Source organism: Furipterus horrens, unplaced genomic scaffold, assembly GCF_987537825.1.
Source record: "Furipterus horrens unplaced genomic scaffold, mFurHor1.1.pri manual_scaffold_1, whole genome shotgun sequence".
NCBI lineage: Eukaryota > Metazoa > Chordata > Mammalia > Chiroptera > Furipteridae > Furipterus > Furipterus horrens.
In genome coordinates, this window is record NW_028327171.1 from 212,415,630 (window position 1) to 212,436,144 (window position 20,515).

Sequence of the window (20,515 nt, forward strand, 5' to 3'; positions counted from 1 at the left end):
CCTGGCTTCAAAGAAAAGAAAAGTGAAAGTATTTGGGGCGGCTCTTGAGGGAAGCAGAAGGCTGTGGCTGCAGCCTTGCTCTGCTCCTCCCCTTCCCGGAAAGTCGTGAGACTACCTGGGGGCCGGCGATGGACTGGCCCAGGAGGGAGCGAGTACAGAGCGGAGGAGGCGTAAAGGTCCAGGGGAACCGAGAAGCCACGTGGGTCTGCTTCCTTACCCACCTCTATTTCCCATGAGGTCCCTCTGTCCGTTTTGGGGTGATGAACATGTTCTACCACTGGCTTGTGGTGCTGGTGAAAGTCACACACTTGAATACATTTACTAGAAATCATCAAAGTTTAAAAAAAAAAACCTCCCAAAAAATTAAAGGGGAAGTCAGGTGGCTCAGAAATGTCTCTAATGTGTCAGGATAAAAGCATCACCTAAGAAAATTGAAACAAAGGGAACCTGAACCTGAACTGGAATTATATGGAGGTAGGCAGACCTCCAGGTGGGAAAGTGGTGGGGGGCCACGCAGGCTTGTGGGCGTAGGGACAATTAAGATAGAGACCCTCCCGTGACCCCTGGAAGTTCCCATGTGCCCTTGGCAGGAATCTCCCCTGCAAGCCCAGCGTCAGGCAACCCTGTTCTGCTCTCTAGCACTACAGATTCGTTCTGTCTGTGTTCAGGTTTTATGTCAATGGACACACACAGTGTGTGCTTTCTCATGTGTGGCTTCCTTTGCTCATTACAATGCTTTTGAGGTTTATCTCAGCTGCTGCAAGTCAGTAATTTATTGCTCTTTAGCAGGTGTGCGGACCTTCTCTTGCTCATTCTGTCTGCTCACCGTGATGTCATCAATATATCCCATCAGTTTGATGGTCTATGGGATGCCCAAGTGATCCAGATATCTTTGAACTGTATTATCACAAAGGGCAGGTGAGTTAATGTTCCCCCTCAACAAAACTGTGAATGAATAGTCTTATCTGTCATGTGAGAACAAAAACTGTTTCTCATTCTCCTTTCTAATCAGACCGGACAGAACAGATTTGCCAGATCAATGGCCACACATCATGTACCTGAGGCCATAGGATGACCCGGGCTGGGGCTCTTACTGCCCCAAAGCCTGTTTTCTTATCCCAGTTCTTCCTCTAGCTTTCCCATAAATTCTGTGAGCTACCAAATATACTTCCAAGAAATTAATTTTCTGCTGAATTAGCCAGAGTCCATTTAGTTATTCGTACCCCCAAACCCCAACTGATTAAAAAATTGGTACCAGAGAGTGAATTTTAGACAACAGATCTTCACAGAAATGTGGTCAATCCGGGATTGTTTATCTGACTTATAAGACATAAAAGGAGTGAACATCCCATGAGTGTTCCCACGTGGGAGTTTGCTAGACTTTGGCAAGCAGGGGCAAGTTAGCAAGTTAACTTGCGGCACTGGGTTGTGACCAGGACTCTACAATTCGCTCCCTGATTCCAAGGGGCAGATATTGTCACACTTAACACAACAGAGGGAAGTCTTTCAGGTGTAAAGAAAGCATCAGCTTGCCTTCAGAGATTGGCCTGAATCTGGGTGGGAGACAGAGGAGGGAAGCGGGCTGGAACTTTCTTACCCCACGGGTTCCTTGGAAGGAGAAAAAGACCGATTCTCTCGTGAATGTAGGGAAAACAAGACAATGGGAAATTGAATCTAAAATTCTAGCTCATTGTTATCTGGGCTAATGCATGATATTGCCACACAGGGCTCTCTGATACACTTGAAAGGAATATCCCTTCATTCCCAGTCTCACCACCAGTCAACTGAGGAACACCAAAGGCTTGGTGCTTATAAGCAAAAGAAACTGGCACGTTTATGTCACTGTCCAGCTCAGTGGTGGCCTGGGTGGGCCTGCTGCCTAGGGCAGAGAGAGAGGAGAGAGAAGGGACACCAGAGTGGCTGGTGTCATCCGTGCAGGGCTTGATCTGGGCCACGGTGGCCCGTAGAGGCTGAGAACTGAGGCTGGTGGTGCTTGACAGAGGCTCCGCTCACCAGCTCCTCTGCCCCCAAGGCCAGAAGCTAGGGAAGGAGGGAGGGGAAAGAGACAGATAGACAGGCAGACAGGAAGGCATCTTTGTGCAGGGCCTGGTAGACCCTGCCTATTATCCTGGGATCTTTTGGAGGGAAAGAAAGAACAAAAGTTGGCAGGGCAGTCGAAATCCCTGCCTTCTATATTTTGCAAACAGATTTATGCAAAATTTTGAGCACATTTAAAATGAGCCAGAAGAAGCGGGATTCAGTGGAACGTACTTTGGAAAAATATTGTTTTGCTTCCCAATCCTCTGGCTCGTTGCTGTGACTGAGGTCCTTCCTGGGTTCTACAGATACCCTGGTTCCTGTTCACTTCTGTCTTTGACTCATTGCCCTCCCTGGATTTGTATCCTCTGGTTTTGGGAATTTATTTTATTTGCACATTGTTCCCATTTCTTTATTTTTCAACTTTATGTTGACAGTTTTTTTTATACGTTGCTTCAAATCCTTTACAGAATGAGGGCTGGGTATAAGGGGGAAAAATATGAACAAACATAAATGGAAGGCACTGGCTGGTTTGGCTCAGTGGATTGAGCGTCGGCCTGAGAGCTAAGTGTCACTGGTTCGATCTTCCAGTCAGGGTACATCAGAGAAGGAAAACTCTGACTCCAAAAAACCTCCGCTGCCTTGCGGCATACTTCTTCAGGGGAAAGGCTAAGGGAGTAAACCCTGACAGAAAATCCGGAGCCGGAGTCCCTAAGGCGGTTTGACGTTGCAGTCAACACCGGCAACTCCTGCGGCGCACCTGAAGCCAAGCTGTATTGACTCCGTCTTTCCCTTGGACCCTTCACCTGTGAAGAGAGGGGGGGTCTGCTGCATGGGCAACAGCAGACCCTCCATATCACCCTGCTCAGGCTCTGTAGCTTCAGCTTCACTGGAGAGGACACTCCAGCGTCATCGCAAGATGTCGATTCAGAGGACTTCCGGCCAAGATGGAGGCTTAGACGGGCACGCTAGGTCTCCCTCTACAACTAGAGAGGAATACAACTACTTCAAAACAAAGGATAACTAGAAATTCCAGAAAATAAAACTACACGGAAGCCCAACATATGAAGTTATAAACCAGCGGTGCCATTTGGGCAGGTAAGAGTTAAAGAGGGCAGTGCTGTTTGCGGTCGCACCCGGAGCGGCGGGCGGCGAGGAATCCCGGCTTCGCAAGCCCCTGGCGGTGCGCGACCCCGGCGAGGAGTCCCGGCTACGCAAGCCCCTGGCGGTGCGCGACTCCGGCGCTGGGGAGAGCGGCCGCCGCATCGCCTTGAACAGTGAGGCCCAGGGGGACGGGAGGACGGATCCCGGTCTCCTAGCTGAATAACTGTGTGAATCCATCTTGGACCCCCGCCCCCAAAGAAAGCACCACAGGGCTGCGAAATAGGTCGCAGACAGGCGCCGGTCGCTGATTTGTGACGCCAAACGGCGCCCGCCGGTCGCTGGGTCATTACGAGTACACAGGCACTGCCCCCGACAGCCGGCCCAAGAAAACAAAACGCATCTGTCAAAATGAGGCAGACAACTATAGAAATCCCAGTGGCACAACTCACCAGGCAACAGATAGAGAACCTGACAGATGAACAGATAAGAAACCTGTCAGAGGCTCAGTTCTGGGCCATTGTTATCAGGTGGCTTACAGAATTCACAAAAGAGCAGGAAAAAGATAAGAAAGAAGCGAAAAAATTTCATAACGAAAGGAACAAAACCGCATACGAGATAGAAGGTGAGAAAAAATCCAGAGTTCATTTCAACAAACTGGAATATGGAGAAGGAACAAGCAGTCAACCAATGCAGCGAGAGGAAATGGGAAGCAACAATGAGAGGATCAGAAACCTCTGGGACAGCTATAAAAGGCCCAACATAAGAATCATTGGTTTGCCAGAGAATGAGGAAGATGAACTAGAACTTGAAAAATTGAGTGAAAATATAATAAAGGAGAACTTCCCAGACTTGGGGAAGGGAATAGACTTGCAGGTCCAGGAAGCAAGGAGAGTTCCCAAGAGACTGGACCCAGGGAGAACCACTCCAAGACACATTATAATCAAAATGTCAAAAATTAAAGATAAAGAGAGAATCTTAAAAGCAGCAAGAGAGAAGAAAAGAATTATGTACAAAGGGGTCCCAATTAGACTATCAGCTGACTTCTCAAGGGAGACCCTACAGGCAAGAAGGGACTGGCAAGAAATATTCAAAGTAATGAAAATCCAAAACCTACAACCACGAATACTCTATCCAGCGAAATTGTCATTCAGAATAGAAGGACAGAGAAAGTGTTTCCAGGACAAAATAAAACTGAAAGAGTTCATTAGATCCAAACCACTGTTATATGAGATGTTAAAGGGACTGGTTTAAAAAAACAGAAGCTAGGGAGATGAAACAAAGGCAAACTAAATAGGCAACGAGAGTGGAAAAGGAACTGTGGGTACGGGAAGCATATTGGGGGGAGGTCAACAGGGAGGGGGAATGGGGAAAGGGAGGGAGATGATATAGGAATTGGGGATCAAGGTAGGAGGGAATGGAATAGACGGAGAGAGGTTGGGAGGAACTGTATGCACAACTAATGGACATAATCTAAAAGGGGGGGACAACTGGAGGGAGGGGGGCCACCGGGTGGAGGGGAGCAGAGGGAAGGGAAATTGGCACAAATGTAATATTTTAATCAATAAAACACATTAAATCTGAAAAAAAAAAAAAAAAAGATGTCGATTCAACACGGGAGGAGACAGATACCGTGTCACTCCCGAGTCGGACTGCACAGCCATTCTCGGCGGTGCAGATAGACTCTTAAGAAGCTACACCATCGTCTCTCGAGACGGACGGCTGCCGAACGAACGGTTAACTAGCATCGCCTTGTCCTTCAAGGCCAAGGTAATAGTTGTAAATCTTCCCCCATCCGATGAGAAGTCTGTAGCTCTCCTCAAGATTTCAGTGACTTAGCTGAAGCTCAGTTTTTCCTAGTAACTCTGGCTGCATTTGTAAAGGGCCCACATATTCAAGAAACCTTAGAATTCCACATCAGGTTTCTGTGCCCAAACTTGGCATTTCCGTCTGATTGCAGGAGTCAGGAGAGTTCTCTCTTAATTCGGGCTGCCTTCCGGAAACTTGAAGAGCATCTTCCTCACTTTATAAGGCTGAGCATTTGGGCCGTCCCCTGGCCCACGTTCAAACACTGGGCCTACCTTGTCCAGTCCGAGGCGCGCCACTGTGCCTAGCCAGCCCGTAGAGCTGAGAGAAGGTCTGCAACGTGGCACGTTCCCTTTTCCTTCTCTCCCCATCTCAGCAAGGGGAAGAGGCAAATGTGAAGTTCACTTCATCCCCATACAGCAGTACGGCCTCACCTCAAACAGCTTTGACTCCTTTGAGTTAATTAGACTTCCCCGCCAACTTTCCGGTCTTGTGCCTCTGTCTAGCCTCTTCCTCCCGGGGCTGAGAACCGCCTTGGCGGTTAGGGGAGGGACAGATGCGTCACACTGATCAGCCATTTTACTTTTCTTTGTCACGCCTGAAGGAGCCTTCAGTGGATAACTGTCCTCGTCCTCATTAGAACTCTGGGAAGGAAGAAGGCAGAGAGGCAGGGATAGTCTGAGCAAGCGAGGTCCTGGGCCAGCAGCAGGAGATGGCGGGTGGAGACAATGATCTCACCCACAGGTCAGTCCCGGCTTCCTTTCGTGCCCTTCATTTCTGGTAAGGTCGGCGTTCACCCTCGTTCTTTCTGTCTACCTGGCCTCCCTCCGCAGGTGCACAACAGACTGAGACTGCAAATCAACGCAGCGTAAGGAGCACATCAGGTTTTGTAAATTAAAGTGGGGAAATCCAAGGCTGCAGGACTCACTCAACCGTGTTTCCTTAGACCAGCCATGCAGCTGGGCCTTGATGCAGAGCTCAGTGATCTCTCACGCCCTGAAATGCCCACCTTTCTCCCAGGCCTCCCTTATCTCCACCGAAGGTGACTCTGTCCAGAAAAGGTCTTTTCAGAAAAATTAACATCCAAATCAAATACCTGACTATTGTCAAACTTTTCCCAGGTTCCTCATAGTTGGGAACCCATTTTATTCAGAGCCCGAGAGTCAGTTCAGTGCCTCTGATACCTGATAAGAGGAAGTGAAAATGGGGGACCCAACAAAGACTAGCACAACCATGTGGAAAATGAACATTGCTTTTTTAAACTCTGGGATGTGTTACTCATCTGGTTTGAGAAAGATCCAAATTGTCTTTTACAAATGCAAGAAAAATACATCAATATAAGTCTTGTTGGTAAAAATTAAAACAATGTACAACCCTAGATTCTGAGCTGGGGCTATTTCTGGCACTAGCTGGTCTCCAAGAAGGCAGCTGTAAGGGTGGGGGTAATGTTGACCTCATAGAATGAATTAGGACATTCTATCTTCTGAAAGTGAATACAGTTGAAAGGATTTGGTAGAATTAACTAGTGATAGCATCTGGGCCTGGTGCTTTCTTTTGGGGAGGGGCTATTAATTATTGATTCAATTCCTTTAACAGATATAGGCCTATTTAGAAGCTCTATTTTTCTTTGTTGAGTTTTGGTAGTTTGTGTCTTTTAAGAAATTTGTTCATTTCATTTTTTATCATGCATACAGTTATCCATAGTATTATTTCTTTATTATTCTTTCAATGTTCATGGGATAAAGAGTGACTTCTTTTTGTTTCTGATATTAGTAATTTGTCTTCTCTTTTTCCTTTGTTAGCCTAACTAAGAGTTTGTCAACTTTATTGACTTTTTTTTTCCCATAATATCACCTTTGGTTTCATTGATTTTCTCTAATGTTTTTCCATTTTCAATTTCATTGAGTTCTATTCTAACTGTTATGATTTCTAATGTTTGTGTTAAGCTTATATTTCTCTTTTTTTCTCTAGTGTCCTTAGATGGTAGCCTAGATTATTGATTTAGATCTTGCTTCTTTTCTAACATATGCATTTTAATGCTATACATTTTCTTCAAAGCACAGCTTTTGTTGTATCCAATAGGTTTTGATAAGCTGCATTTCCATTTTTTAGTTAAAAATATTTTTAAGGTTCTCTTGAGAATACTTTTTTGATCTTAGAAGTGTGTTGTTTAATCTCCAAGTATTTGGGGATTTTGCATCTATCTTTCTGTTATTTCTACTTTAATTCTGTTACCATATGAGAACATACTTCTTATTGGGCTGGCCAAAAATTTTGTTATTTTTTTCCATAAAATAAAATACACATTTTTCATTTTCACCAATAATTTTGTTGATTTGGATATTTTTAGTATGTTGGCTCTCTCCTGCTATTGGCTTCTAGTGGGTAGAGGCCAGAAGTGCTGCTAAACATTTTCCAGTGCATGAGATAACCCTACAGCAAAGAATTCTTTGGCCACAATGTCAATAGTATGAAGAAATATCACAAACCACTTTTGACACATCCAATCAGTCACAGTACCTTCTCCATACACTGCACAAATCTTTTTTTGTGCTTCAATTGTGTTTTTACCTTTCTTGAAATAATAAAGCATAATACACTGAAAATGATGTGTGTTTTCTTTCATTTTCAATAGTAAAATGGCTGCACAAAAATTCACCTATTTTGATAAGTTTTTTTCAAGTACATGCAGATATGACAGCTGTCACAATGCAATCTAAAAGAAATTGTTTTTGAATGACGTTAAAGACAAGTACTACTAGAGCCGTTGTATGGAAAAAAATGTAACGGACTTTTTGGTCAACCCAATAAGAAGTATGTTCTCATATGGTAACAGAATTAAAGTAGAAATAACAGAAAGATAGATGCAAAATCCCCAAATACTTGGAGATTAAACAACACACTTAATCCACCGTTATTTATTGGGGCCATGTTGGTGTAGCGCTGAGGCATTGGAGAGGGAAGGCATTCTATAATCTTATGATTAAATCGCAGCCTTTTTGTGAAACTGTGTCCCTGGACTGTACCTTTTAGAATGGATTCATAGCTACCTCTCCCTGCATCACTGGATGAGACTAAAAGTCTAGAAGGGTCTGGATTTTGGTAATTCCTCTTCCCCTAGTTCAGCTAAGTCTTAGGTCAAGTGTTTTTCCTGGAGAATAGGCCTTTTTTTTTTCTTTTTTCTTCAATGAAGACTGCTCTGCTTGTTTCAAAAGGTTTTGTTTTTGCATCCCCCTGCCAGAAGCACCAGGGGTTTATCTTGGCTCTTTACCGGGAGTACCTGGTGAGGTTCCTGGGGGAAAATCCCACAAAAGTTTCTCACTGTCATGCAGGTCAGCAGTCAGCCTCCAGCGGGTCATCAGACTTAGATCAGAGGGTTCCTTCTGGCCTATGGATCTAGTGACTTTTGTTGCAAGTGGCTGATCTTATCTGTGGCTCTCCAAATTTGCTTATGAATACAGATTTTGGGGTGGCAGTTTGTCTCGTGACCTCAAGTTTCTTCTAGGTACATGAAGAATCCTTGGTTTTTAGTTTGTGCAGCTGTTTCTTTCTGTAAGAATAAAAGTGAGGACTTCTAATGTATTTGCATGTTAGGACTGAAACCGAAACTCTAGTGAACTTTTAAAATCTCCATAAGTTTGGGCTTTTTCTTCAGCAAAACTTTCTTTTTGTTCTAAAGTTTAATCTTGTTATAATATGATCATATAGCCAGGAAGGACACATGACTATTTATTTTCTCCTTATTATTTATTTAGATTAATTCCAAGCCAAATACTTGATGTGTTCTTGTGTGTTTAAGACCAGGAGTCATTACTAAATATATTTTGCTAATTTGTTAAACTTAATATTCTGTATATCTATATCTATCTATATATTTTAAATAATACTTTAGGAGTTAAGGATAGGATGTAACGTGGTTTTCAATCACCATTAAAAACTTGTCTAGTTGTCTTAAATTTTACTTTGAAAATGCAAATATTGTGAATTTTGCTTTCTATCTTGTTTGCATTTGTCTAATGTAACTTGCCCATCTTTTTAAGTTTAACATTTTTAATGTCAGTTGGTTTTTGTTGCATCTTTTAAAAAGTTTTTATTTATTTATTTTTAGAGACAAGGGAAGGGAGGAAGAAAGAGAGGGAGCGAAACATCGATGTGTGGTTGCCTGTTGTGCACCCGCAACTGGGGACCCAGCCCACAACGCAGGCCTGTGCCCTGACTGGGAAGCGAACTGGAGAATTTTCAGTCCGCAGGCTGGAGCCACACTAGCCAGGGCTGCCCTTTTTATATCTTAATCCTCTTTTATTTTTTCTTCTCAGATTACAAATAACAGACTATATTTTTCTACTTTTATTTTTTGTAGGATTTATGGTCTCATTTTGGCTCTAGTTGTTACCCTGAGGCTTTCTAATTAATTCTCTGACATATATTTCTCTAACTGATAGCATCAAAGGTGAAACCATGTCATTTGAGTTTCCTGTCTTTGAAATAAGTCATTTAACTGAGTTTTTACTTTTTAAAAATTTTTAGCTGAGTTTTTAAATTGCCCCATTCAGTTAAAGATTTTAATATAATTTGTTGTTCTACATTAACATTATTATAATTTTACTATTATAGTCTCTCTTTCTAGAACCATGCTTTTCAAATTTTTTGGATTCAGGACCCCTGTATATATATATGTATATACTTCCATATCCCCGAGAGCCCCAAAGAGCTAGCTTTTGTTCACGTGGATTGTGTCTATTGATATTTACCACATAGGAATGAAAATTTTGAACATTTAAGCCTATTTATTTATTCATTCAAAACATAATAACGAACTCATTATCTGCTAACATAAGTGACATTTTATGAAAAATAACCGTGCTTTTCAAAATAAAGTAAATTGTTTTAAGAAGATTGCCGTGCTTTACCCTTTTGCGATCCTTTTAGTAGCTGGTTCAGTAAAAGACAGGTAGATTGTGCTCTGCTTCTGCATTCAGTTTGTTGTGATACCACAGGCCATGTATCCTCTGGAAAATTTCACTACCCAGGAGCCCCTCACTATATTGCAGTTCACTTATCGCGGCCTCACTGTATCACAGGATTTTAAAAATATTATATTTAATTATCTATCGCAGATTTTTCGCTATATCGCGGGATTTAGCGGTACTTTATACGTATGTTGTTAAAGTGACGTAGGTTTAAGAGTGTAGAATAAATGTAGGGTTCCTACTTCGCTGGGGGGTCTGGAATGTAATACCCACAATCAGTGAGGGAATCCTGTACATTTGTCAGAGAATGAGAGACAAGAAGGGCAGATATATCTTTGTATTACTATGAAAAGAGGTTTTACTTTGGTGATCTCTGAAAGGCTCATGCACAATCCCAGGGAGAGAGGTCTGAAATAGGTATTCCGAGAAACTGGCTCACACAAAATGGAGGCTGGCGAATCCAAGATCAACAGCGCGGGTCGGCAGGCTGGACACCCCAAAGAGCTGACGGTGCACCCAGTCCGAAAGCAGTTTGCTGGAGGATTTCTTCTTCCTAGAGGAGGCTGGTCTTTTGGTTCTATTCATGGTTTCATCTGATTGGATGAGGCCTACCCTCATGATAGAGGGCAGACTGCTTACTCAAAGTTTACCAACTTAAATGTTAACCTGGTCCCTAAACATGAAATTAACCATCATCATAATATCATATCAATTCCTGTAAAGATTTTAACCTTAAAAAATTCAGTGTTTTCCCTAGAGGGTTCAGGCAAGTCTTTTTACAGTAGTTTTGATTAGCACAGGGTGAGTTCTTCCACTTCTATGTACAAGTATTTCTTTAGCTCAGTTTTCCTTCTATTACAGCCTTGATTAATTCTCTAAATAAACAAATCCCATTTATTCTGGTCTCCCCACAAGAACACTATTTACCATGTGTTGGTCCTCCACGGACTATCTTTCACGTCTACAATCTTGCGGCCTCCACAAGCCTCTTAGAAACCCGGCGCCTATGTTCACGCTGTGTCTTTGTTTCTCAGGATGCTCCCTGGGGACCAGAACCCAGAGGAGCAGGAGTTTTTCCATGAGCACATTTTCAAGCTCTTCAAAGAAAATAAGGTAGAGATTGCAAGCGCGATAACGAAGCCATTTCCCTTTTTTATGGGCCTCCGAGACCGTGGCTTCCTGTCTGAGCAGATGTACGAAGTGAGTGAGAAGACTTTCCTTCTGGTAAACAACCCCTCGCTGTATTATTCAAACTTCAGGGGGCAGCGCACCCCTGTGAATGCGGACCTTCACGGTCCTATACTTTTGGAGGTGACGGGAGTAGCATGGGGACGGGGATGTGGCAGGACTGGAAATGGGAAGGCTCCGTAGGTACAGAGCACCCTAGGATTCGCCATACAGTGCAACACAGACAACTATAATTCCCGTCAGTAAGTGAGTGCGGGAACAGTTCATTACAAAGCCCTCTTATTTTACGCACTTGAACCTGAGATTATTGAAACTCACAGGGAATTGTTTCTTGTTCTTTGGACATCCCTGGAGCCCTCTAATGCAACTAAAGCTTAGCGGTGGGTCTTCCTAAGGATACTGAGGACAAGTCTTCTATTTGTGAATGTTTGTTGTCCTTTGGCCGGGTCCACAGCAGCGGGAGAGTGGTCGTCTGGTTTCCTGGGACTTCAGGCCAGATCAGTCCTGGGTGGAGGGCAGTGGGGTATTATCTGATCACCCAAATGGCCGCTCATTCCCAGTCAGACCACTCCCAAAGTATCTTGGCCAGACTCTTGGAGCCCCCGCACAATATCCAACTTTGAACCTCCTTTTATTTTTCAAACTAGCTCTCTCAAGTGTACATCAATGTCAAAGAGTCGGGTTCACCAACGAAGTCTTTTTCTGATGGAGAATATTTACGGGGTCATTTAAATATATTTAACATTGTAGCATTTTGCAAGAGAACAAATGATCTATTTATAATCCGAAATTCTATAACTCATTAACGCATAGCTACAAAATTGTCCGTTCATTTTTTAAAGCATTTTCAAGAAGCTTGTAGAAATCTGGTCCCCGTGGATGCAGTGGCATATAATGTTCTCAGTGAACTGGAGAAGACTTTTGACAACAGAGTTCTGGAGGCATTGTTCAGCAAGGTTAACCTGAAGGCCTATCCTGATTTACTTGAGGTTTGCAGAAGCTTCCAAAATGGTAATTATAACTTTGAATGACATTTGGGGATTCGAGTCCATTTCATTCACTGATTCATTCATTCACTCTTCATTAATATTTTACAGTTCTTTTGAGTGAACACTACATGGCAGGCATGAGATAAGACAGTGTATGTAAGATTAACCAAGCAATCCCACAAATGATTCCTCAACCAGGGCCTGAATTTGGTGCCAAGAATCATAGAGTTTGAGTCTTTACTTTTTGGCGGGGAAGACTTGAATTATGCTCTTTTGCAGCCGAGAAGAAAGCCCTCTCTGATATTTGCAGAAATGGTTAAAAATGAGAAGGTTTCATTGCATTAGAAAATGTGTTATTAAGGTCAGTGTTGTGCTAAGTTACTTCTCCAAACAAAGAGTGAAGAGTCACAAGAGACCATCAGCACACAGCCATGAACTTGGGAGGGGCAGACGGCAAAAGCTACAGAATGCCGAAGAAACTGGATTGAAGGATTCTGTGGTTTAAAAATAGGGCATGGGTGAGAGTGCTAAGGAGCTAACTCTGAAGAGGGATGTTCAGAGGAATTTTTGAGGGTCTAGCACCCTGTGCCAAGGAAATTGAAATTGTAATAAACTTCATTACTTGGGAAATAAAGAAGCATTAAAGATTTTTTTAAACAGAGAAAAAGTAAAATAAGTCATTGTAAAGAACGGGATGGGTTGGTTTGTGAAAGCAGAATCTTGATTATAATAGGAGCCATCTCATCCCTACACTATGATACATCTAAGTCAGAGAAGGGAATAAAGAAGTCAAATATACTTGTCACAAATTTAATGGACGTCCCTGGGCTGTGGGTACAAATGGGATGGAAGTTTCCTTTACTACCTACATATTACGGATTCTGATTGTCTCTATGGACTGACTGTTGGGCACCCCTACCTTGGCCCCAGCACCCACATCACACGTAGAAGTTTCTGGGGCTCCCTAGAGGGGACAATCTACCCCTTAGGCTCATTGCCACTGCCAGGGTTGGGGGCGGGGACTGCACTGCTCACTGTCTGACCCAGTGCAGCTGCCCACCTGTCCCCAAGGGAGGTTGCTGCTGGTAACTTCTAGACCCTGCCGTCCGTGAGCACTGAGGGTCAGCAGCCTAAAGATGAGCTTTTAGAAGGGCGGCACACAGGTGTGAAGAAGACCCCTCATTTTTGAAATGCTTGTGTTTGGGGACCCCCCTTATGTTCTCTAGACTGCTGACCCACACAGCATTTACACATCATGTCGTCCTCCAGACTTTACCTGGACGTGAAGTCAACGTGTCCTCAGTGTGGCAAATGCATCTGTTGTTCTGATAGGTCCTTCTACCCTCATCTGCCACCAGTGCCCTGACCCCTCAGCGGGATTTGCACCCAGAAAGTCTGGTCAGTTACCTGTTCTTCTAGGCTGGCAGCTTTCTGTATTTCTTGGGTGTTTTTCTGATGTCTTGGGAGTCTTGCTTTTTTACATGTTTTCTGAGTCACTTTGACATGTGGCTGTGAAATGAGGTGGCCTGGGCTGGTTTCCTGAACTTCTCGTTACCACTTCCTGAGTGACTGGTACGGCTGTGGCATATTCGCTTCCTGGTTGTGCCTCTCAGAAAATATTCATTCCTGCTTATACCTTAGAGGAAGTGTCATTCCTTTGTTTCCTGGATCCCTCCTACCCATTCCACCCTGAGAACATTCTAGTTTCTCTTTAGCTTTGTGTCTCTTTGTTACCAGATCATTTTCTCTGACCCAAGATCTCCTCCTTCCCTTCCTCCCTCCCTTCCTCCCTCCCTTCCTCCCTCCCTTCCTCCCTCCCTTCCTGCTTTCCTCCCTTCTTCCCTTTCTTTTAAAAAATTCTCCTTCCTTCAAGATGTTGGGACTTCCTTTTTTAAATGTAGATATATTTTTCTATAAACATTATCTTTCTGCTGAAAAAATCAGATCTCTGTGCTTCTTCTCTATTCCTGTTACATGTAGAATTTACAAAACACATTCCACGTATATTATTTATTTGAAATTAGCTTTCTCTGTTCTATGATCATTTTGAAGAGGTTTAATCATGATTTACAACTTATCTGCTGTCCATCATTTTTAAATCTTGAGAGGTACATCCCTGTGTAGAACAGCTATAGGATTCTGGGAGTGACATCATGTCACAGGTGATGTGGGACCCACAAAATTCCAGGATTCCCCGAGGGCTAGACGTTTTCCCTCGGAAGTTCTGGAGTCCAGCATGTACCTGGATGTGTCATTGTGAGATGCAGCTCCTGGTCATTGCCTGAGACCGCTAATCGCCTTTTCCTTCCTCTTCTCGGTGATTCCTGACAACTTCCATTTCCAAGCTATTGATGATAAGAAGGCAAAGGAGATGCCCACCTCCCAACAGAGCTATGAACAAGGTAATTATGACTTGATAGAAACTTGTTTTCTCATCTACTAAGACAAAAGGCGATCAGAGGTCAGGAGACTGAGGTCCTGCGTGGAGAATGTAGTCTGGGGAAGGGATGCAGAAGGGGATGGGAAGCCAGAGCAGTGGTGTGTTGTATGGGTTCCCAGTGAACCAACAAGATGTGGAATCCAAGAATATCTTCAGACAGAGGTAACACCCAAGAAGTTGGAACATACATACACCCAAGGGAGAAAATCTTACTAGGACCATATGGCAGCATTCAGGAGAGAACTGACCGCAGTATTTGTGAGTTAGAAATTCAGTGGACCTGTGAGGGAGTAAGGGTTTGGTCCTTTGTAAGAAGTTCAGAAAGGAAGCCTTCGGTATGTCTAAAGAAAGAGATATTGTAAATATTACTTATAATACAGGAAAAGAGAGGAAGAGAGTGAGTAGGAATTGTGTGTAGAAGAGACTGAGGAAGGGGTGGTGCTGTGCAGAAAAGAAGAGAGGGAAAAAAAGGAGCAAAAAGGGGCAAAGAGAATGAAGGGCAGTGGTAATTTTAACAAGGACGCGCGTAACAACACGGAACTTTTATGCTGCGCTAGGCGTAAGGTCAGCGCGTCATGCAGATCAACTCGTTTAGTGCTCACATGTGACCTGTGGACAGTTGTAACCAATAGTCACCAATTCTAACTTTTCAATCATCCTCTCATTTATATTATTGCCAATGATCCATCATTGAATTATAACACATAAGACTGAAAATTGTGATCTCTTGCAAAGTGACTATAACTCGTGTATCCTGGTAGGAATGTAAAGTGATACAATCACTTGGGATAACTGTTTAGCAGAGTCTTATGGACTTAGCCAAACTTATGGCTCAGCCAATCCACTCCTAAGCATGAGAAATGAAATTGTATGTGCACACAAAGATTTGTACAGGAATGTTTGAGCAGCTTTTTTCTTAATAGCTAAAATGTGAAACAAATGTTTATGAATAGGAGAATAAATAAACAAACTATGATATACTTAGAATACCAATCAGCAATAAAAAGGGATTAATTGCCCTGGGTGGTGTGGCTCAGTGGATTGAGTGCTGGCTTGATAACCAAAGGGTCACTGGTTCAATTCCCAGTCAAGGCACATGCCTGGGTTGCTAGCCAAGTCCCCACTTGAGTGCATATGAGAGGCAACCACACATCGACGTTTCTCTCCCTCTCTTTCTCCCTCCCTTCCCTTCTCTTTAAAAATAAATAAATAAAATCTTAAAAAGAAGCCAGTCACAAGAGTCCATGCTGAGTGACCCTGTCTCTCTGAGTCCCAGGACAGACAAGTACTGTATCTGAAAGGAAAAGCTGACTAGTGGTGACAGAAATCAGAACAGTGGTTGCTTACAGTAGAAACTGACTGGAACACAAAGAACAAGGAAACTTTCTGGCATGGTGGATATGTTCCAAATATTTTTTTTTTACTCACAGTTACATGTGTTATAGGAAAAAGATAGATACCGTAAAGTTAGCCAAAGACGCACAGGGCAGAGTCTGGGAGGCGGCCAAAGGGTTCCAACCTCAAAGCTGCCCTTATTCTCAGGATGCAATACCCTCCTGACACCGATGTGTAACAATGTACACAGCATGTTGCCAACAGTATTCCATGCATATTATCACGTCAGGAAGCTCCCCCAAGCTTTGGTGTTTTTATTGGTAGGATTGATTGAGTTGTGGTTGACTTGAATCTCTAGTGCCTATGCCCATCACCTGGTTAATCTTTCTGGTATGGCTGGCTCCAACCTGCCTCATCTCATTAATATGAATGACCAGGTGTGGTCCGAGGAGCTCACTATGAGTGACAAAGGCACTCCCATCACTTAGGCATTTCCAAGTGCTTTGAAGTTACCCCCAAGAGCCAGGACAATGCTAGATGGTTCTTTAAGCAAAGTCAAATTCTTTACTATCACATAGGGTCTTTTCTCTTTTTTTTTCTTTCTTTTTTAATGATTTTCTTTCTTTATTTTTAGAAAGAGGGGAAGGGAAAGAGAAAGAGAGGGAGAGAAACATGTGCATGAGAAACATCGATTGGTTGTCTCTCACGCACTCCCTACTGGGGACCTGGCCTGCAACCCAGGCATGTGCTCTAACAGGGAATCGCACCTGCAGTCTTCCATTTCACAGGCCAGCACGCAATCCACGGAGTCACACCAGCCAGGGCCCCAATAATTTTAATGGTTAAATGTCTCTTTCATTTCCAAGCCTTTTTATATGCCTTTTCAGTACAGTGTTCACGTTCCACTGCCCTCCAATTACCCTCTCCACTCTGGTTCGTCGTCGGCAGCCGTCCGTCTCGAGAGACGATGGCGTAGCTTCCCGAGAGTCTATCTGCACCGCCGAGAATGGCTGTGCAGTCCGATTCGGGAGTGACAATCCCTGCCGCACTTGGTACAGGTGAAGGCAGATGGCTGTTGTTGCTGCTGCTGACGCTGCTTCCGCCTCGATCTTTTCTGGACCACCTCCTCGTTGCGCGCAGCCTCCGCGCGTGACGTACCTTGCCTGACCGCGAGCCTCCAGGCTAGGCGGTCGTCTGCTTGAACTTCCCATGTGTTGAGATTGATGGAGCATTGTGTCATGTCCTTTTTGCAGATGTCTTTGAACCGCAGTTTTGGGCGCCCTGTCATCCTCTTGCCTTCTGCTAGCTCGCCGTAGAGGAGGTCTTTGGGGATACGGCCTGCATCCATTCTTTTGACATGGCCGAGCCACCTGAGGCGTCTCTCGCTGAGAACTGCATGCAAACTGCTCATATTGGCTCGCTTCAGCACCTCGGTGTTGGGGACCTTATCCTGCCAGGCGACATGCAGGACGCGTCGCAGGCACCTCATGTGGAAGCTGTTGAGTTTCCTTTCGTGCCTTGCGTAGGTGGTCCACGTCTCGCTGCCATAGAGGAGAGTGCTGAGTACGCAGGCTTGGTAGATGCGCAGTCTGGTTTTCTCAGTGAGGCTGGAATTGTTCCACGCTCGCCGGTTCAGTCTGGCCATAACTGTGGCTGCCCTGGCGATTCTCCGGTTGACCTCCAAGTCGACCTCCACTCTGGTTAAATCCTGTTTAAAGTAGACTGTATCAGAGAGGCTTTTTCTTAGAAAGTTAGAAAGAACACTAGAGAGACAAACAATGGCAGAGAAAGTGGTACCACAGAAAGCAGGGGACAAAGTTGTAGGAACACAGAAGAGAGAAACACACCAAGAGAAAGAGAAGCTCCAAAAGACACTGTACTTAGAACATAGAACACTGAACACAGAATTCTGCATGAACTTCCCGAGTCTCTTTCCTGGTCGCCATGACTGGTTGGTCATTTCCCTGTTTCTCTTCAGTTTCCTGTGAGCACGAAGCTCTCCAAAGCATTGGTGGAGATGATTCCGAAGAGATGCCCGAACTGCTACTAGATGATGGGGGAGGTAATCATGATTTAAATGACAAAATACCTCACTAAATTTGTTTGTCTGTATGTAAGGGAAGCTTCCCTTCCTTCCCTCCAGCATAAATTCACACTTTTCCTCTTCTTCTCTGGTTGCTTTCTCTGGGTATGTAGAGGCAAGTGGGAAAGGAGGGCTAAGCATCTTAATGAAGGGTCACCTGGGAGAAGAATTTAAGAGCACAAAATAATAAAAATATAGATTGGGGCACCAAATAGAGTTGTTTTAATGAGGCCCAATTTTATCTAAAAGTTTATGGAATCTAACTACTACCAGTTTGGAGTATGGAAAGAGAGAGATAATTTTAAACTTACTCTCCAGGAATTGCATGGGAACAATGACATACTATGTACAGGAAAGACAAAGAGAAAGTGAGTTGAGAGGATAAATAGAAAGACAACGGAGCAGAAAGGTAAAGAATGTCATGGAGAAGAAAAAGACAAATGCAGAGTGGTAGAAACCTGGGATAGAAAGTCATAGTCAAAGAAATCCACAAATAGCTTCATGTGCAGATGCAGCAACGTGTAGAAATTGGGTCAGGGGGATAAAAATGAAGAGAGAGAAGGAGAAAGGGGAAGAGGGCCTAACAAGGTGCTCAGTGGTGCAGAGCAAAGCTTGTTGGGTGCAACATACTTTTATTCCCAAGGAGCGGTGCTTCTACACTCTAAACACCAGAGTTCTGATAGTCTGAACATGACCACATCCAGGTAGGGTTCGGGTCACTCTCAATTGTTCATCATGGTCTTGTTCTCTTTTCATTGTCCTTGGGACTCATAGATCTACAAGTGGATGGAGGCGGAGAATCTGAAGAAATGCCCAACTTACTGCCTTCTGATGGAGAAGGTAATTAGAGTTGAAATGACCCGTTATCTAATTGAAGCTTTACTTTCCTGTCAACATAGAAAAAGACCAATTCTTTTACCTCCTTTCCTATTCCCCCATCCACCCAGCCAGCTACTTATCCACCCATCTGTCTGTCCGTCCATTCATCCATCCACACTCACATACATGCATAGATTAGGCTCAGCTTCTAGTTGCTTTTCTCTAGAGACTTAAGCAGTGAAGGAAGATGAGCGCGGAAAAGCTGGGAGAATGATGGAGTTGTTATTTGAAGAGAGATTGGAGTGTGGCCAATTTTTACCTAAATAAAATTGGAATGCAGGATGGGTCCCATTGATTATACATGGGTGATGTAGTAGAAATACATGTACACTCTTAAAATGACAGTATCTAGTTTACTGTGTTAGTATATTAGTAATACACTGTGTCTATGCAGTGATTTCCATCCCTGTCCCACCTGAAAATCTATGGAATACAAAGAAAGAGTGTGTACTTCTGCTAGCAGCTAATAGTGTCACTTGTCAGAACCTTAGAAAGACCTCAAAGGCAGCTGATCCTGCCATTTAATTGTCAGTAGGGGAGACTTCAGATCAACTGCTCTTAACCCAGCGCATATTTTTGATAGACATCCTCCACATGCCACTAATTTGTATAGGTGGTCCTACAACCTTTGCACATAAAATGTTATTTAAGTCTCCACACACACACACACACACACACACACACAAATCTTAAGACCTAGACAGGATAGCATAACTGTTTCTGTTCCTGAGTAGGTTGAAGTCCATAGGTATTTAAGAGTGTTTTTCAAATTCCCATCTAGAAAATAAAGGAAGACCCAGGGCCCCTCTGGGACTGCTACTTTTCAATTCAGAATATTTTTAGTTTCTTTCAAAGGAAGTGAAAAATGATAACCCAAACGTCTTAAAAAACTCAAGTCTTCTGCAGTATGAATCACCCTAGGGTTGGCAATTTTTAGTTATTAATTTGTTTCTTTTTTTTTTTTTTTTTTTTTGGTTTTTCAGTTATAGTTGTCTCCTTTTCCCCTAATTTCTCTCCCCCACCCAACCCACCCCCTCTCCCGCAATCATATCCCTCCCCGTTGTCCGTGTCCATAAGTCTTTTATATGGGTTCTTTGACTAATCCCTTCCCTTATCCCCCTTCTCTCCCTCTCCCCTCCCCCCTATTGACTGCTATTCTGCTCTTTGTTCTATTTAGTTCCTTTGTTTGTGTTGTTCTTTAGTTTCCAATTTTAGGTAATACCATATGGTATTTTTTCTTACATCAACCTCGCTCTCTAGCTACTGTGGATCCTGGAAGCACCTCTACTTTGGGAAAACTCAAGAGGAAAAGAAGAAAGAGTGAATAAGATTTTACTTGATTGTGATGTTATAATGAGTTTTTGTAATGCCAGAGTTTTTTATTATTACTTACAATAATAAGTGATAATAAAAAATAACTGATAATAATATGATGGTCTCTCAATATGTTCATACCCTAATGTCTGGAACCTATAATGTATTTTCTTCCATGGCCACAGGAATTTTATAGCTATACTAAAGCTAGGGACCTTGAGAAGGGAGATTATCCTGGATTTTTGGATGCCACCAAGGATAATTGTTACAGAACCCCTGGACTGCTCCAGTTGAAAACAAACCCACGGGCTCTTTAGTTAGGGGCCTGATTGCCCGCCGCCAAAATTATAACTCTCAATACCAGAGTTTGGTG

General features: G+C 43.4%; 1 protein-coding gene across 1 annotated transcript in view; it reads left to right on the forward strand.

Moving 5' to 3' along the window:
- Window positions 1-5,528: 5,528 nt before the first annotated feature.
- Window positions 5,529-20,515, forward strand: part of LOC150022759 (nuclear body protein SP140-like protein) — a 36,493-nt gene continuing 21,506 nt past the window's right edge. The window contains exons 1-7 of the mRNA XM_090288451.1: window positions 5,529-5,688; window positions 10,949-11,114; window positions 11,945-12,113; window positions 14,437-14,493; window positions 17,845-17,928; window positions 18,724-18,789; window positions 20,089-20,148. Coding sequence (XP_090144577.1) covers window positions 5,657-5,688; window positions 10,949-11,114; window positions 11,945-12,113; window positions 14,437-14,493; window positions 17,845-17,928; window positions 18,724-18,789; window positions 20,089-20,148 — 634 coding nt within the window. The 5' untranslated portion in view covers window positions 5,529-5,656. The remainder of the gene's footprint in view (window positions 5,689-10,948; window positions 11,115-11,944; window positions 12,114-14,436; window positions 14,494-17,844; window positions 17,929-18,723; window positions 18,790-20,088; window positions 20,149-20,515) is intronic.